The sequence below is a fragment of the Oryzias melastigma genome, linkage group LG15, assembly GCF_002922805.2.
Source record: "Oryzias melastigma strain HK-1 linkage group LG15, ASM292280v2, whole genome shotgun sequence".
NCBI lineage: Eukaryota > Metazoa > Chordata > Actinopteri > Beloniformes > Adrianichthyidae > Oryzias > Oryzias melastigma.
The window spans coordinates 15513100-15530192 of record NC_050526.1 but is presented as its reverse complement, the minus strand read 5'-3'; the positions used below and the strand labels follow the sequence as shown (position 1 = coordinate 15530192).

The following is a 17093-nucleotide window of genomic DNA, read 5'->3' as shown; positions in this document are numbered from 1 at the left end:
ATTTTTTTTTAATTTGACTGAAAATCATTCAACTACACAGAATATATAATCAAGGATAAGATTCTTAATCCCAGAATTACTGGAACTTCTGTTTATCCTGGAGTCAGAGTGCACAGGTTGTCCACACTGTACCAATTGTTGGCAGATTTTAAGCGGTCATTTCGGTTAAATGTGCATCATGAACAAAGTGAAATGAATGAATGTTAGTTTGTGTCGGTGAAGCAGGTTGTTGCAGTGAAAGCTGTCAAACTGACTATAGAATGATACTGAAGGAAACAGACCGAGGCCAAAGATCGTCTTTAAGACTTTATAACTTTAAACTGTTTGTTCTGTCCTAAAATATGAAGATGATGATGTCTGATCATCAAACGTGTACATGAACCTAAAGGGCTATTTTAGCAGGTATATTAACATCAATGATTATTTAATTTAAAGATTCTATTTATAATTTAAGAGCTTTTTGTAAGTCTCAGTCTGATGAAGCTGCTTGGATGGTGAAACATTTCGAGAAAAGAAGACAATATTCAGACGCCATGACTCACCTGTCAGATGTCTCCAGGATGGATGATTCTTCATTGAGAAGTGTCATGCTAGCTGTGTATGTGCAGAGCAAACACCTGGGGGGTCTGAGCTTCTAACTATTCAAAAATCTTACTCTCACTCTTAGTTTGGACAGTTATACGTTGGAGCTAATCTCCAGCGTCTTCTCCTTCAGTCTGCTGAACAGATGTTTTGGAATCCATAAATGTGATGAAACACGCTGACAGGATCTGGGTTAAAGTTAAAGTCCTAAAGCTGCTGTTTGGACAGCTGCAGCTGGAAGGTGGAAGGTGGAGGTCAGGATGCAGGTCGAACGCTCGCTGGACTCAAACCCCAGAAAGATTTCCTTCTGAGGTTCAGAAAATAAACAGATATGGTTCAAAAGCACCAGTTCTCTGAGTGCATGACGTCAGTTAATGTCCTCAGATGAGGAAAATGACAGTTATGTGAAGTTTCAACCAGATTCTATATTTTAAAGAAATGAACCATTATTCCTCCAAAGTCAGTGAGATGTTGTTAATAACACTTATTGAGCCGCTGGGTTAGCTGTGGTGTAGAGGTAGGGCGGTCGACCTCTGATAGGCCGATCGCAGGTTTGATTCCCGCCTTTCCCGCCTGTATGTTGAAGTGTCTTTGGGAAAAACACTGAACTTCACTGGTGGTTAAAGGGTGCTGCCTGTGAGTGTGAATGAGACTAAAACTCTTTAGACCTTCTAAGAAGGTCTGAAGTGTTATATAAGTATACACCATTTACCTCATATACATGTCTATAGAAATATTAGATAACTGGGAATAGGCGGATGTTCAGAATGAACTTTTTTTATTGATTCCACATTAAATACAACAACTAGTGTACATAAACAAATGCTCTGTTGTTGGCAAACATACTCATTACTTCTATGTACCTATACATTGTTATAAGGAACCATTTTTGATGAATTAGGAAAAAAAAGAAGAAAACAGAGGAAAAAATAAAATAAAATAAAAATAGATAATAAATTATAAAGTTAAGAGAAAAATAAAATACACACATAATAAACCAACCCTACCCACCCCTCAGAATGAACTTTAATAATAGTAAACTGTTAATTCTTTGCACCTGAATGCTTTCGATTCGTCTCGATGTCATGGACGTTGTATTCACTCTGAACTTCATAACAGGTTTGTTAGGATGGATTTTAAAACGTTTCAGTGTCAGGTTGTTCCTTTTCTCTTTTTGATTTGAAAATAAGTTTCTCATCTCATAATTTTTCTAATACCCGTAAAACTGATGATTTTATATATTTTAAGTGACGGTCATGAAAGAAACTACTTTTTTTACCACCTACGTTGGTCAAATCCTTTTCAAATATTACTTTTCTTACTCAGAAGATTTGTGTAATCACAAAAAATTACTTTTTTCTGTTTTTATGAACATTAATTGTGTTTTCTGTCAGAATTGTTATTCACATATTGGAAAAATAAAATCACAAATCACAAACATTAAGAAAACGGGGCTAAACCCTCCTTTCTATAGAAAGTCCTGTTGTGATTTATCTCCTTTTTATTCTCTATAATTCATAAACCCTAATATTAGTGAGGATAAGTTCAGTTAAAGACCCACTCTAATCATCTTTTCAGCTGTTATAAAAGCGTTCCCAATGGTCTTTAAATCGGGATTATGCCATCTATACCCAAAATCAAAAAGCCTGTGTTGTTTTCTAGGACCTAGTTTCTGCAGAGCAGCAGTAGTTCATCAGAAATTCACAATATTTGTGTTTGGTATTAGATTCTGTGTGAAATTGTTCTGTATCCTCTTTTTCTTCTGACTTAAAAACCTGAGTAACAATGTGTGAACGGCAGAGTTTTGGACACAGAAACCTGCAAATCCTCGTTTCCATAGTTTTCATTGGCAGCTGTCGCTCAAACCCACATTTACAAGCCGGGTGTGAACGCAGCTTCAGAAGTAAAGTTCTCCACTAAACAGAACCTCCAATAATCCACATGAACTCCAGGTTAGAAAGCACGAAATGTGAAGAGGCCGACATGAATGCTTTCATGAGACGCAGTGTGCATGTTTGTGCATGAACCCGGTAAGACCATACCTCGTCTGTGTGCGTGCACGTGTGTGCACGTGCGTGTGCGCTGCAGTCCACAGAGACAAAGGCAGGGGTCAGTTTTCTCATGATTTATTCATCCCGTCGGACGGCGTTCCTTCAATCAAAGCCTGTTTTTGTTTGTAGGTTTGCTCAATGTTTGACATGAAGATGCAAAGTAATCCAGATATCAAGTGACTCAGTTATTTTAGTTTTATTTCAGTAACTATTGGAGCCACAGATGTTTTATTGATGAAAACGCGACTTCTTCTAACTGATTTTTTTATTTTTCCCCTCAAAGGCAACCGGACAAACTGGTGGTGGTTTGGACGCGCAGAAGCCGGCGGAAATCCTCGAAGGTTTGACTCATAAAGTGCTTTAATTAAAATAAAAGACAAGAACAATAAATGATTTCATTTACCAGGTGTTGTTCTCTGTTGTTGTTGTGTAGTCCCACAGCTGGCAGCCGGGCATCAAAAACCCCTACAGAGGAGTGGTGGTGTGGCCCGTCCCAGAAAACATCGAGATCACCGTCACCCTGTTCAAGGTAACGGAGAATCTCTCCTTCATTTGAAGGAGGAAGAACCTGCAGGAGCTCAGATGTTTGTAGAGCTTCATAAACAGACTGACTGCGCTGATGGAGCGGCTCGGTGTCCGGTTACCCAGATCTCCTCCACAGGTGAACTCATACCTGTGGAGATGCTGAGGACAAAAGAAATCCTGATGATACGACGGAGAATTAGGGCCAGTGTCAAACAAGCAAACGTTAAATTACAACTTCAAGTCTCCTAAATTTATGTGTTTTAAAGTCATTTATTACTTTAAATCTAGTCAATTCACGAGAAAAAAGTAATAAAGTTAAGAGAAAAAATATGTAAGTTGATATGTTTTTAAGGCTTAAAGTTTTGAAATTTATATTTTGTAAATGTACGAAAAAAAATTAATACCTTTAAGAGAAAAATGTAATAAATTTACAAAAAAATAAATTTATAAGAAAAAAGTCACAAATTTACAAGAAAAAAAAATTACGGGAAAAGTCACAAATTTGCAGGAAAAAAGTAATACATTTATGAGAAAAAAGTTATTAATTCACCAGAAAAAAAGTAATAAAATGATGAGAAAAAACTAAATAAATTGACAAGAAAAAGTCACAAATTTAAATTTGTGTTTTAAAGTTGGAAAGTTTTTAAATTTAAATTTCATAAGTGTTCGAGAAAAAAGTAATTCCTTTAAGAGAAAAATGCAATAAATTTACAAAACAAAAAATAATAAAATTACAAGAAAAAAGTCACAAATTTATGAGAAAAGAAATATAAGTTTACATTTACGAGAAAAAATATGTAAATTTATATTTTAAAGTTTTTAAATTCAAATTTCGTAAATGTTTGAGAAAAAAATAATACCTTTCAGAGAAAAATGTGATACATTTACGAGGCAAAAAGTAATAAAATTACAAGAAAAAAATCAAAAATGTTTGTAAAAAAAGTCTTTAATTTATGATTTTTTGTAACATAACTTTTTTGGGTGGCCTAATACTCTGTTGTATGACTAATCTGCTGATCAGCAGATTTCCATGCTGTGATTCCTGCAGAGCAGATGCATGAGGCGGTGCACGTGTGGGGCGACCCGACCAAATGACACCACGTTGGTCCGTGCACGTCTCCTGTAGCTCTGAGAGTATTAAAGGTCACCTGCAGCTGCACAAAACTCCGCCCACTCCCGACTGCAGAGATCGACTGCATGAAGCAGACGGATGTGTTCACATTCCAGCTCAGTCTTCACGTGAACACGCTGTTGTTTTAAGATTCCTGAGGACAAAACATGGAGCAAAGCTGCAGAATTAGGGTCTCCTAAGAAATCCACTAAAGCGCTAAAACCACATTTTAGGAAGTTATTACGGGCAAATTAATACTGAAAGAAGGCCGTTTAGGACAGAATGTCTTTATTATGAGGATCCTCTAGATCAGGGGTCTGCAGCATGGGGTTAAAAGGAAATGTTTGAAAAGGTTTTTTTACAGTAACTGGAAAGGAAAAAGTTAGTAAATAAAGTAAAAAAGTAAATTAACTTAAAGTTTCTTCAACAAACAGCTGAAAGACGGTACGAATGATTCAATGAGGATCCTAACAACAGTAGCTGTAATTCTCCATCAATCCTTTGTAGTTTATCAACATCATACTGACACATTTGGACTTCAGTAACCAGAATTAAAGCTGCATTAAGTTATAATCCACTGGATTATAAAGTAGATTTTCTATTTGTGAACAAATTCAAGGATTTAAAGTGGTTTTAATATACGGTAGGGGTCACTTCATGACCTCTGATTTAGTTTTGTTGGTTATATTTATGATCCTGTGGTGTAGGATGTCTTTTATTTTGAAAGGAAGTCATTCCGTCAAAAGTTCTAAACTATTTCATATTTTAAAAAAAAAAAGGCATTTTCTCTTCATGTTTATGTTTTATTTATGAAAAACTAATAGTTTATTTAAATGTATCATGTCAGCAGCAAAAACATAAATAAAATCCAAAGTCTTATTTTTGTAACGGGTGAGTGAAGACTTTGCTGCTCCTGCTGGAGAGAAATGGACCTGAATGGACCTTCAAGTGTTGAAGGTGGTAGACGAACCGTAAAGGCTCATAAAGAATCTTCTGTGTTAATAATGTAGCGTGTGCACGTTTGTAATGACGTTCACATATATATTACACAGACAGAAACACTGAATGTGATGTACACAATATTACATCTATGTGTAGAGTGCATATTCACAGCACAAGTATTTGATAATGAAGGACTGTCGGATTAAAGTCTTGTAGTTTTTCATCTGATCATCACTCAGAGTTAAAACGGCGTATTTGGTGAGAACATTTTAACGTGTCATAGTTCTGAGGATGGAGGATGAAATGTAATTAAATGGTATTTCTGAGTATTCAAGCTTATTTGTGGTGTTGAAAATACGCCACAAGCTTCGCTCAAACAGAGAGCTCTCAGCCATGGGGAGGGAAAGGGGGGCGGGGTTGCTCCGTACCAACTCAGGTGAATTTTAATGAAATGAAATCCTTTTTCTTTTGTCGTCGTTCTGTTTTTATGCCTCAAACTCGGCTGGAAAACCACGTCAAATGTTTTCTGTTCTCACAGGATCCCCACGCAGAGGAGTTTGAGGACAAAGAATGGACGTTTGTTATTGAAAATGTGAGTACTGGATTCTTTACTTCTTTGGAAAATGTTGTGAAGCTTTTGCTGAAGTTATTCTTTTATTTTAACGTTTTTTAAAGAGGTTCAGAGCAGAGTTTATCATTTGTCTGAGCAGCTTCTGCCCCCGTGTGGTTCATTTGTGGTATTGCAGGCTGCTCAGGTGAGACTTTTCTCTCTGAGTTCACATGAAGGTGAAGGTGGCGTCTATGGTTGTAGTTTCACAGTTTTAACCCTCAGGTGGGCAGCAGACCCCCTCGGGGGCCTTGAGACGCTGCAGTCGAGCAGCACAGAATGACTCTTGAGGGTTTTCATCTCCAACTGGACGTTCTGGAGTCCTGCAGCTCGTGAGGGTTTAGAGGAAGCTTCAGACCTGAAGTGCAGCGGACATCTCCACGTAAAGATGGCTGCTGTTTCCAGACGTGCTGAGGCTTTTTCTGAGCTGCAGTCAGACTGACGTGGAACAAACGGGTCTTTGTGTTTCCACATTAGGCTTGTTTGTCTAAGTTGTTGAGGAGCGATCAGCCGCCTCTCCGGCTCACACAGAGCAGCTCTGTTCATGTCTGGTACCGCTGCGTGCCGGCCCAGACCCGCTTTTATGGTTTCCTGCTGTCAGAAGTGGCGTTTGGGCCGCGCTCGCATGTTCAGGGACGTACAGTTGGGGTTCATCCTCTGCTGCTCCACAAACACCAACAGAAGGTTTTGGTCACAAACCAAACTCTGGAAGAGGAGGAGGAGTTTATATTAAAACCAAGAAAATGTGTTTAATCTGATAAAGATGACTTCTTTATCCACAAAATGATTCATGTTCTCATTCAAACAGTCTGAGGACACATTCACATATGAGCTCGTGGATGTTTGATGTCAGAGTTTGGGAGCTTTTCTTGGTTTTTCCTGCAGTCGTCCAGAGTTTTCTGCTGGTTTCATTCTGCTCTTCATCTCTGTGTCGCTCTGGAATCACAGTTTCTGAGGATTCATCCAACTCCCACTCCTCCTCAATCGCAGCAGATTCTGTCCCGGTTGGTTTTACCTTTTCAGCACGTTGTGTTTCAAACATGGCGGCAGAGCGGCTCGGACTGATTCCTGGACAGTCCTGGACCTGCAGATGAGGTCATGTGACTTTCAGGAATAAACACATTGAAAGATAATTATTCATGTTTTTGTTTCTGAAGGCGACTTTAAGGCAAAGATTTCACATTATAGATCCGTTTTCTGCCCTCATTTTGAACCACGTCTGTTTTGGGCTCACCCCCCCCCATGTGGAGTCCTGATGTCAGAACACTGCCTCAGTCTCAGGGGTTTATGATTTTGATTGGATTTGAGCAGCTTTCATATATTTCATGTTTACAAACATAAAACTCAAATGCAATAAACAGGATCATGTAAACCTGTTATTAAGATGATTTTCAATCCAGAGGCTTTTAACTGTGATAAAGAAAAGAAACAAGTCATCAGTGATAGACAATAAAACGATTCATAGACATTCATAGAAGACCAGAGAGCAAAGCCTGATTAGGAATCAATGGAGGAGTTCTGTAGAGAAAGGGTTTTTATGTTGTGACTTCCTCTCTGTTTGGATTCAACATCATATTTTTAAGATAACACCTTTGGTTTTATTAATATAATAATGTCATAATTTGTCCAGTAAAAATATGTTTAGATTTTATCTACTGAGTCAAACACTAGATTTTGGTCACTGAGGTCGTGACATCAAACCACAAACAGAAACAGTTTGAAGGTTGTTGCCACTAAAAGTTCTCTGCCCAATGATTTTATTGTCTTTATTAGATGTTTCAAACATTTTTACAGTTTGTATTTAGTTGTACTTCATCTCCAAAGGATATGTGAAAATAAAATAGTTTTTATTAAAAATATTCTGTTTGTAACTTTTGTTAAAGAAAATAAAAGGAGAGAGAAAAAAAGTCGAATTTGGAATGAAAAAAGTCAGATTAGATTTTTTTGGCTCTATTTGAAATAAATCAAATCGTTCAGAACCCTGAAGCAGCTGCTGCAGACACAGATGAAACTAATAAATTAAGATCTGTTTGTAAAGTAGATCTGGGTCCTGCTCAGATCCTCGGCTGGAATCTTGAAATTACAGACAGTAATACCAACTTCTGGGAGAAAAATCTGACGTTTCAGAAAAAATACCAAAATCCAGTTTAATTAAATAAATAAAACAAGAATACTAATCTTTTGATGTGTATAAGAAAAATATCAAAGTTTATGAGGAAAAACAATCAGATTCTCTTCCATGTTTGTTTTGGACGACACTTCTTCTTCTGTAACAAACTCTACGGCCCGATCCGAATTCTTCCCTTCTCCTTCATTTATGGCTCCAAATGGAAAAAATAGTGTCTAATATTTCGGAGGTCACTTTCATTTGATGACATCACCAATAGACGCCGGTCCACTAGTGTTAGCGTGGAGCTTCCAGCGCTTGAATACACATATCAACATCGGTTTATAACTTTAAAAAGGTCACGCTACAATAAAAGTCTTCACTTACATTTAAATGTGACTGTGGTTCAGAGCTCATCCACCAGAAGAAAAGAGCTTTTACCCACGGAGGGATTCTTTAGTTATTGACCCAATGCTTGGGGGTGAAACTCAAGAACTACATTTCCCAGACACACTTGCTCTTAAACTTCCCCCTCAAATGGATCAGATTGGGCCTCATTCTCAGATGCAGCGCCCTCTAGTGGAAGAAACAACTGCTAAAGGACAGCTGATGTTTACTGAGAAAATAACAAATATATGAGTCCATTTATGTCTGAAACACACAAATAAGTCGCATCACAGTATAAACTATGACAAAACTGTGACTTATACACCGGAAAATACGGTAGTTACACAGATAGATGTTGCTGAGATAACAGTGAGTGGTGGATTAAATAAATAGTTGACTAGTCGTGAGTCTGAAGATCTTGAAGCAGATCCGTCGGGATGAAGGCAGATCCGTCGGGATGAAGGCAGATCCGTCGGGATGAAGGCAGATCATGTATCTGGATGAAGGCGGATCCGTTGGGATGAAGGCAGATCCATCAGGATGAAGGCAGATCCAGCAGGATGAAGGCAGATCCAGCAGGATGAAGGCAGATCCGTCGGGATGAAGGCAGATCCGTCGGGATGAAGGCAGATCATGTATCGGGATTAAGGCAGATCTGTCGGGATGAAGGCAGATCCGTCGGGATGAAGCCACATCTGTCCTGCAGCTTCACACTGTTTTGTGAGATGATTCCAGTGATTGTGAACGATCTCTGAACTGATCTGAACCATCGACCTTCAGCTGCTGCTGTGCAGAGACTCTGTGAGCATCAGCACAGATGTTCTTCTCACATTCCTGCCTCTCTATTCACACATGACTGCATTCCTGAAGTTAACATCCAAACCGTTTTAAAGAGCTCTGGTCTCAAACCAGCACGTCCTGATGTGACCGTGGTGGAGGGGGTGATGCCGACCCCAACCAGGACCCCTGAGACCAAAGAATGTTGATGTGGAAGAAAGGCTTGAGCAGAGCTTTCTGCCGCCGCAGACTTTGTCACTTTGTGTACGTCAGGCTGAAGGGAACGGCGGCGGACGGCGCTGCGCCTCGCTGTGTCTTGATGAAGAGTGAAGAAGACGCGCAGGTCAGCCGGCGGTTTCTGGTCAGAGCGTGGGAGAGCGGGAGAGGCCGAGCAGAGAGACGTTTGTGGTTTGCTGGTGTCTCTGCATACCTGACTAATGAGGGACGATCAAAGCAGCTCCTGACAGCAGGAATGAGGAGTGAGGAAGAGGAGGGAGCAGCAGCCCTGCTGATGATTACCAACTGAAACAGCTCACATCTGCTGGCAGCCGATAAGAGGAATCCTCAGACTATGGAGACGTTTCCACTCCTGCCGACACGCTGCTTTTCAGGAAAACACGGAGAATAGTTCATTAGATTCTAGTTTCTATTCAGAAACTTGATTTAATGAACTCCTTCATTGTGAGAACATCTGGATTCACCTGATCTTCTGATTCTTCCCTTTAAGAGCAACTCCAATGAAAACCGAGTTTCTAACATCTGATGACGAGAGATGAAGAAAATGTAGATACAAATTAGATTTCTGAGGATTCCTTTATCCACTTGTTGTGAATCAGGACCAGACAGTTGGAAAAGATTGTAGATGTGATGTACAGGATACAGTCAGCGGGCCACAAGCTCCGCCCCATTCTGATGCAGACAATAGATCCATGAAGGTCTTTGTTCAGCTGGAATCCGGATCAGAACCGGACAGCGGGTTATTAGGTTGGGGGTGTGAGGGGCTGTAAGCTGGTGGGAGTGGATGTAAACAGATGGATGATGGGAAATGGCAGCAAGCTCACTCCACACCAACAGTCCCGCCCACGAACGACACAGGATTTAATGTTTTGGTTAAAAACCTATAAAGCTTTTGTTTGTGTCAGGAAGATCGATAAAGGTTTGTTGAGGTTGTGATCGTGGGTTTGATTCCCATGTGCGTACCTGAAACCATACTCCAGTAAAAGTACAGATACCATAAAAATTACCTCATTTCAAGTTACAAGTCACCAATTCTAATAAGCTCAGTGGCCCTGTGGTGGAGTGTCCGCCCTGAGACTAGAAGGTTGTGAGTTCAAATTCCAGCCAAGTCAGACCAAAGACCCTCAAAATGACCCAGTGCCTCCCTGCTTGACACCCAGCATTAAGAGGTTGGATTCGGGGGGGTTGAACCACCAAATGGTTCCCAAATGCGGCTGTGTCTGCAGCTCCCCACTCCCCCAGGGGAGGGGTCAAATGTGGAGAACAAATTACACACACTGACAGCCGATGGGACTTTAGCTTTAATACTTGAGTAAAAGTGATAAAGAATTTAAAAGTATTTTACTCGTACTGAATGTAGACTCAGAAGACCAAGAGATGTGAAAAACAGTAAACTCTCATTGAGGTTTATTTTTTAAATATTTCTAGAAATGAAACACCTCAATGTTTCAAAATGGCAGAACAAAATAAATAATAACTGGAACAAAAAGTGGGTCTCTTTCGCACTCAAATGTTCAAAGAAAGAACAAACAGTTAAAAGTAGTAAAATGTAGTAAATTCTGAAGTTTTTCTGTTTTGGTTGTAATATTGTCAGTGACCACTGGGGGGCAGTCCAGCACAAGAGTCGGCCTCCTGTCTAAGCAGCTGCTGTGTAGGATGTGCTGTTTGTTTGTTGGGGGGGTTGTGTGCACGTTGATGTGTGGGTGACGTGCACACACACTTTCTAACCTGTAGAGAGTTCAGCCCGTCCGCCATGCCCCTCCCCCTCCAGGTGAGTTAGTTTGAAGTCGGCTCACAGGAGCGCCGCTCTTTCCACGAGGCCCAGAAGAAGAAGGAGAGGTGAGTTCTCCTGACCCCTCATCAGGCGGCGAAGGACAGAGGGGGAAGAATACGCCATTGTGCCGGAGCGCCGCAGATGATGAAATTCAAGATCCCAGAGCTGCGGCTGCGTCTTAATCTCAGGGCCCAACCTCGCTCGGCTCTAATCCCTCCCCGTCAAATTACTGGCCCCGGCTAGATTGTATTTTGTCATTGAAAGTGGCGGTGTCAAACACTACCTTTTTCTCTCCTCTATTTGTTCATCTGCCAGGGCGAATCACATAATCAGAAGATGGAGAGGGGGTGACGGCTGCAAACGGCGCCACTGTAGTATCTCCAAATTGCATGCTCCCCTCGCCTTTCACCCTCTTTCAAACAGCCACACATTATCAAAAAGGTGGGCAAATTGAGAGTTCAGATTGGACGGCTACATTTAAAGGCATTGTGCTGACGGGCTCTTTTGTGTATGCGTGGCGCGGGCGGGCGGGGGTTAATGTGTGGATGTATGGCGGCGTGTATTCTTCCTCCGTTAGCATATCAGCCCGAGCTGCAGATTGGAGACCAACTTCCCTCATCTTCAAAGCTTTGTGGGGATTTAAATACCACACACAGAGGACCGTTGTATTAGAGTGAGAAGCTATCATGTCTGAATATATTGAATATACACAGACTCCAAAGCCCCCATCTTTGTGCTCCTCCCCCAGCGCTCGCCATTCAGGTCCGCGTTTCCTCTCCTGCATTACAGTCACTGAAGAGGACGAAGTTTGAGCCTGAAAGGATGATCAACCTGACGATTGATCGACCTGACGATTGATCGACCTGACGATTGATCGACCTGACGATTGATCAACCTGACGATTGATCTACCTGACGATTGATCGACCTGACGATTGATCGACCTGACGATTGATCGACCTGACGATTGATCAACCTGACGATTGATCGACCTGACGATTGATCAACCTGACGATTGATCAACCTGACGATTGATCAATCTACACAATAATTAGTGAAATATGAATTATAGCTTTTATTTTGTTTTCCATCTCATTAAAATACATTTTTAATTATTAAATAAGTTACTTTAGATTCCTTAAAGACATTCTGTGAGAGTTTTTGTTGTGAAAGTCTATTTTTACTCATGATTTTGTGGATTATTGTAACTCTGATAAATGTGGGAAAGTTCAGAAACGATCACAAATGTCACCTTTAAAAATTAAGTTATTGAAATTAATTTTATTTTCAGAATAAAATGGATTTTTTCAAATCCATTTTATTCTGAAATATTTTCTTCTCAATTGTGAAAGAAAGAACGTTTCACCTTTCATTGGTTTAAATATTTATTTAAAAGTAAAAACAAAATGTTTTAGAATAGAAACATGGCAAAAAATGAGACTGAAGTAAAAAGTAAATTTGTAAATCTAAATTAAATTGATTAATTAGATTAGCTGTGAAACCAAACGGGAGAAGATGTTCAGATGTTCTCCTCTACTCTAATAAATTAATATTTATTATTATGAACAGTCGTATCAAGTCATCTTACAGTTGGGATTTCTTATGTTGTTTCTGGATCTTCTGTTGTACAAAAACTGAATTATTACAGTTATTAAAAAAATGTTATAAATGTATGTTTTCAAATAAATGTGAAAAATGATCTAATATTTTGTGTAAATATAAAATATTTATATATTCTATCCTATTCTTTTACTTCTTCTACTTTATTCTTAAACTTTTTGGTATAAATTATAATTGTATTCTTTTAATAACAGCATGAATGAGACACTGACCAGTGAGCACTTTTAAATGTCATTGTACATGTGAAAATGACTAATAAATCTATTCTAATATTATATCTGGAGTATAATTAAAAAGTCATAAAAAGGGAATGCAAGAAAAGCAAGAAACAAGAAAATAAAAGTAGTGGGTAATAATGCAATAAATTGAAATTAAAATTAATTTTAAGTTGAATTCAAGAGAACCAATAATCAGTTGTTTTTGCTTCAAAAATGCTCTAAAAACAGATAAAAGTTTAGAAATTCAAAACTTTTATTGTCAACTCTGGTTGTAGATTTGCTGTATTTTTAACATTTTTATAACCTTTTTCAAAGGAAATAAAATGTTTATCCCTCTAACTACTTATTACTATCCCATATGATCATTTTCCCCAAATATTACATTATATCCTATAAAATGAGGTTAAAAATATCAAAAATACAGATTTCTGTTTGCAGGAGTGATGAAGTTTTACTATTTTGTTGCAGTATGCAGCTTCACAGGTAGGGGGCACCAGACCTCACCTGGTTGATGTGATTTACCTTCAGACTCGAACAGAATAAATCAAACGCTTAAATTCGGCTGGTTTTATTTTGTGGGTGCAGATAGAGGGCCGCCTCCTCTGCTTGCCTGGAACGTATTACGTAAGCCACTGGCTTGTGAGCGCCGCCGGGCCGCGGGGAAGAAACAATTATTTCAGCTCCCGGCTATTCACGCAGAGGTGACAAAAGCTGGTATGAAGTATGAAATCCCAGAAGTGCCCCCACGCGCCGCGGCCGGCAAATTGGGATTAATTGTCTCTCTTGTTCAGGGACGTGTCTCCAAAGTTTCACCTTTGCTCGTCTCCTGAATAGTTTTGTGGACGTTTGGCGACATGACGGAGCGGGAGCGCCGGAGGGAGGGGCAGCACTTCCTGTCGCTGTACGGTCCGCTCACACATGCTTCCCACATTAATTCAATCTAATTAATTGTCCTGTGGAGAGGGAACAGATGCTTGTGATCACCCCCCATGCTCAGACCCCTCCCTGAGCAGCCTCGCACACATTTATGACAAAGCTGCTTTCATTCAGGGGCGTGAAGAAACGGCGCTCCGCTCCAGCTTCAGGGAAACAGGGAAAAAGTCACATACTCGGATCTGTTTCTGCTCTGGTGTCCCCCAGAAACCGGATTCAGGTCTGGGGGGCCATTTGTCTGAGTGTCGGCTCCGTTGTGTGTCAGGCTGGGTTGTGTATTTGTGGGTTGTAGGTGGCTGTGAGACCGGGTGGTCCCTCCTGTCGCCCTAATAGGCTTACAGGCCCCTAATCCACAGCACACCGCCCTGTCACATGACCAGTCCGCTGACTAACCGCCTCGCTGTTGTGAAGTTTGTGTGTCTGCAGGTGTGTGAGTCTGCAGCAGTGAAGTTTGTGAGTCTGTAGCAGGTGTGTGTCTGTTAAATCCTGCAGTCTGTGTTGGAGGTAAATGCTGTCCGTGTTATCAGGGCGTCACCTGCTTTCCTCAAATAAGTTTACCTACTTCATCCTGACATCCTGTAGCCGTACGGTCAATGGAGACCAATACTTTAGTAACGACTAGACTATAGTGTGAGGCCAGCGTACCTCCCTTACATTAGAGAGAACATGTTAACATTTGCCTCACAATTACTTCACAGTTCACTAACCACATGCACAGCAATCCTATGGTCCATTTCACTTAGCCTCAAAGGAACTTCAAGACACACCTGTGCTCCTCTTAAGACTGTCGTCCACAAAGCTGTAGATCTAGGGCCACACGAGATCTTTAAAGACTTTGCTCTGAAACACTAACGACAAAATGACCGAGTGGTAAACGGTGTATACTTGTATAGTAGCACTTTTCTATCTTCCTTGAAGGCCCAAAACCCTTCCAGACACTGATGCCGAACAGAATCCAACCTATAACCACCAGAGACAAGTAAGAGTTCAGTGTCAAGTACAAGACCTGCAATCCTCTGATCAGAGGTCAACCGCCCTACCGCTGCACCACAGCCCCCCGACACAGAGGCTGGGCCAAAGGAATGAAATGAACAGAACAACACTATCTCTGCACTAGAAACAAAACGAGAACACAGAAGACTCGCTGACTTCTCTACTGAAGAGATACAATACAGTAGTTGGCAAGGCAAGTTTATTCGTATAGCACATTTCATGTACAGAGACAGTTCAAAGTGCTTTACATAAAACATTAAAAGAAACAATCAAAAGAAATAGTACTGGCACAAACTAACTTACCTAGTACCTAGAACATGATATGGGGTACCTGGTCTTACCTGTCCACCAACCTCCTACACACTCCAGCACACAGGAGACCAGACTGAATCTACAAGAGCCTCCTTCTCAGTGAACCTCAGGCCCTTTTATGTGGTCCAGGTGGGAGACTGAGGCCTGATTGGTCAGCTCGTCAGGCCTCCACCAGGTGTCTTCACTCAGCGCAAGGATCACATGCAGATGAGAAAGAAAGACACTAGAAAACTCCACATATCAGGGGGGTTCAAAGTCAGACCTCGAGGGCCGGTGTCCTGTCCTTGACTTTGGGCAGCTCTGCTCTACATGTAACATGGGGGTCGACCCGGCGGCTCCTCTCTACAACCCTTCACGGATAACCCCAAAACCCCATGATACGCGACAGGTCTGTCCCTGCAGGAGTGCAGGTGACCAAGGCTTTAAACTGTGGCCGACTTTGATTGGTGCTAGTTATTACCATTACGACTTATGACCAATTTGTTACCTTACCTGAGACCTGCTCACCTGTGATCCTGGACGAGTATCAGGATGCAACGCCACATCGCTGACGAGATCTTTGAAGTGAGAATTATGTCTCCATTCCAGCTCTGAGTTATGTACTCAAACAAAAACACGTCATGGAGGTTAAAGCTCAGTTTTACACCCATGCTGGTGAAGCTCTGATGCTTTCTTCCTGTTTTCTGTGTATTTCTGCCACTTATCTTCTGTGGTGACACGTTATTCAGAGAAGGAAATTGAAAATCCCAGAAATCATACGGCAGACACTCCCAGCACATGACAAAGACGTGTGTGTGTGTGTGTTTGTGTGTGTGTGTCTGGTGACATCTGCCGTGCAGTTGGCTGGGACCGGGCCGCAGCGGGATGCAGGAGCCTTAGAGTAAGCAGATGAAAGCCGAGGTCACAACCTGGACCAGTGGGACAAGTCCCACAGAAACAGATTCACATGCATGCACTGACTTTATGCACACGCTCTTCAGGACAGACGCACAAGGTCGAAAGAATAAACCCAGCAAGGATAAAACCGGCCAAGGAGACGAGACAAAGAAGAGCAAACAAAATATGACTAGAAGAAACTGCACACCAAGAATAAACGTGCACGGATGCAGAAGATGCTTCAAACAAAGAAGAAGTCTGATGGTTATGCAGATGCTCTTTTAGCTAAATTAATATTTGCAGAACACTAAACCACACAACAACTTCAAAACATCAATCACAGATTCAAACATGTTTCTGTTTACCTGATTGGTCCCCAAAAAAGCCTGAAAATGAAAGAAACTTCTGGGAAACGTCAAACTTATCTATCAAAGATGTGGCTTTGTTTCTTTCATCCAGAAAAGAAAGAATTTCACAAAGGAGGCTCAAACCTTGATGAGATTAGGACCAGAGTTCTAGAGTTCAGGTCTTGGCGAGTTTAGAACCCCAGTTCTTGAGTTCTGGTCTTGGCAGGTTTAGGACCAGAGTTCTAAAGGGTCTTGTCTTAGTAAGTTTAGAACCAGAGTTCTAGAGTTCTGGTCTTGGTGAGTTTAGGACCTGAGTTCTTGAGTTCAGGTCTTGACGAGTTTAGGACCAGAGTCCTCTAGTTCTGGTCTTGGCGAGTTTCGAACCCCAGTTCTTGAGTTTTGGTCTTGGTGAGTTTAGGACCTGAGTTCTTGAGTTCAGGTCTTGACGAGTTTAGGACCAGAGTTCTAGAGTTCTGGTCTTGGTGAGTTTAGGACCAGAGTTCTAGAGTTCTGGTCTTGGCGAGTTTAGAACCTGAGTTCTTGAGTTCAGGTCTTGATGAGTTCAGGACCAGAGTTCTCTAGTTCTGGTCTTGGTGGGTTTAGGGCAAGAGTTCTAGAGTTCTGGTCTTTGCTTCAGTCTGGGCTAACAGAACCAAACTGGCTGTCCTGCAAAGGCCTGTTCAGACCCGGCTGTG

General features: G+C 41.0%; 1 protein-coding gene across 4 annotated transcripts in view; it reads left to right on the top strand.

Annotated features, from left to right (window-relative positions):
- ehbp1 (EH domain binding protein 1) overlaps window positions 1-17093 on the top strand; it is a 154739-nt gene that overhangs the window by 19152 nt on the left and 118494 nt on the right. For all 4 annotated transcript variants that reach the window (XM_024296537.2, XM_024296535.2, XM_024296536.2 and 1 more), the window contains exons 3-5: window positions 2917-2974; window positions 3067-3162; window positions 5750-5803. In XM_024296537.2, the coding sequence (XP_024152305.1) occupies window positions 2917-2974; window positions 3067-3162; window positions 5750-5803 (208 nt within the window). The remainder of the gene's footprint in view (window positions 1-2916; window positions 2975-3066; window positions 3163-5749; window positions 5804-17093) is intronic.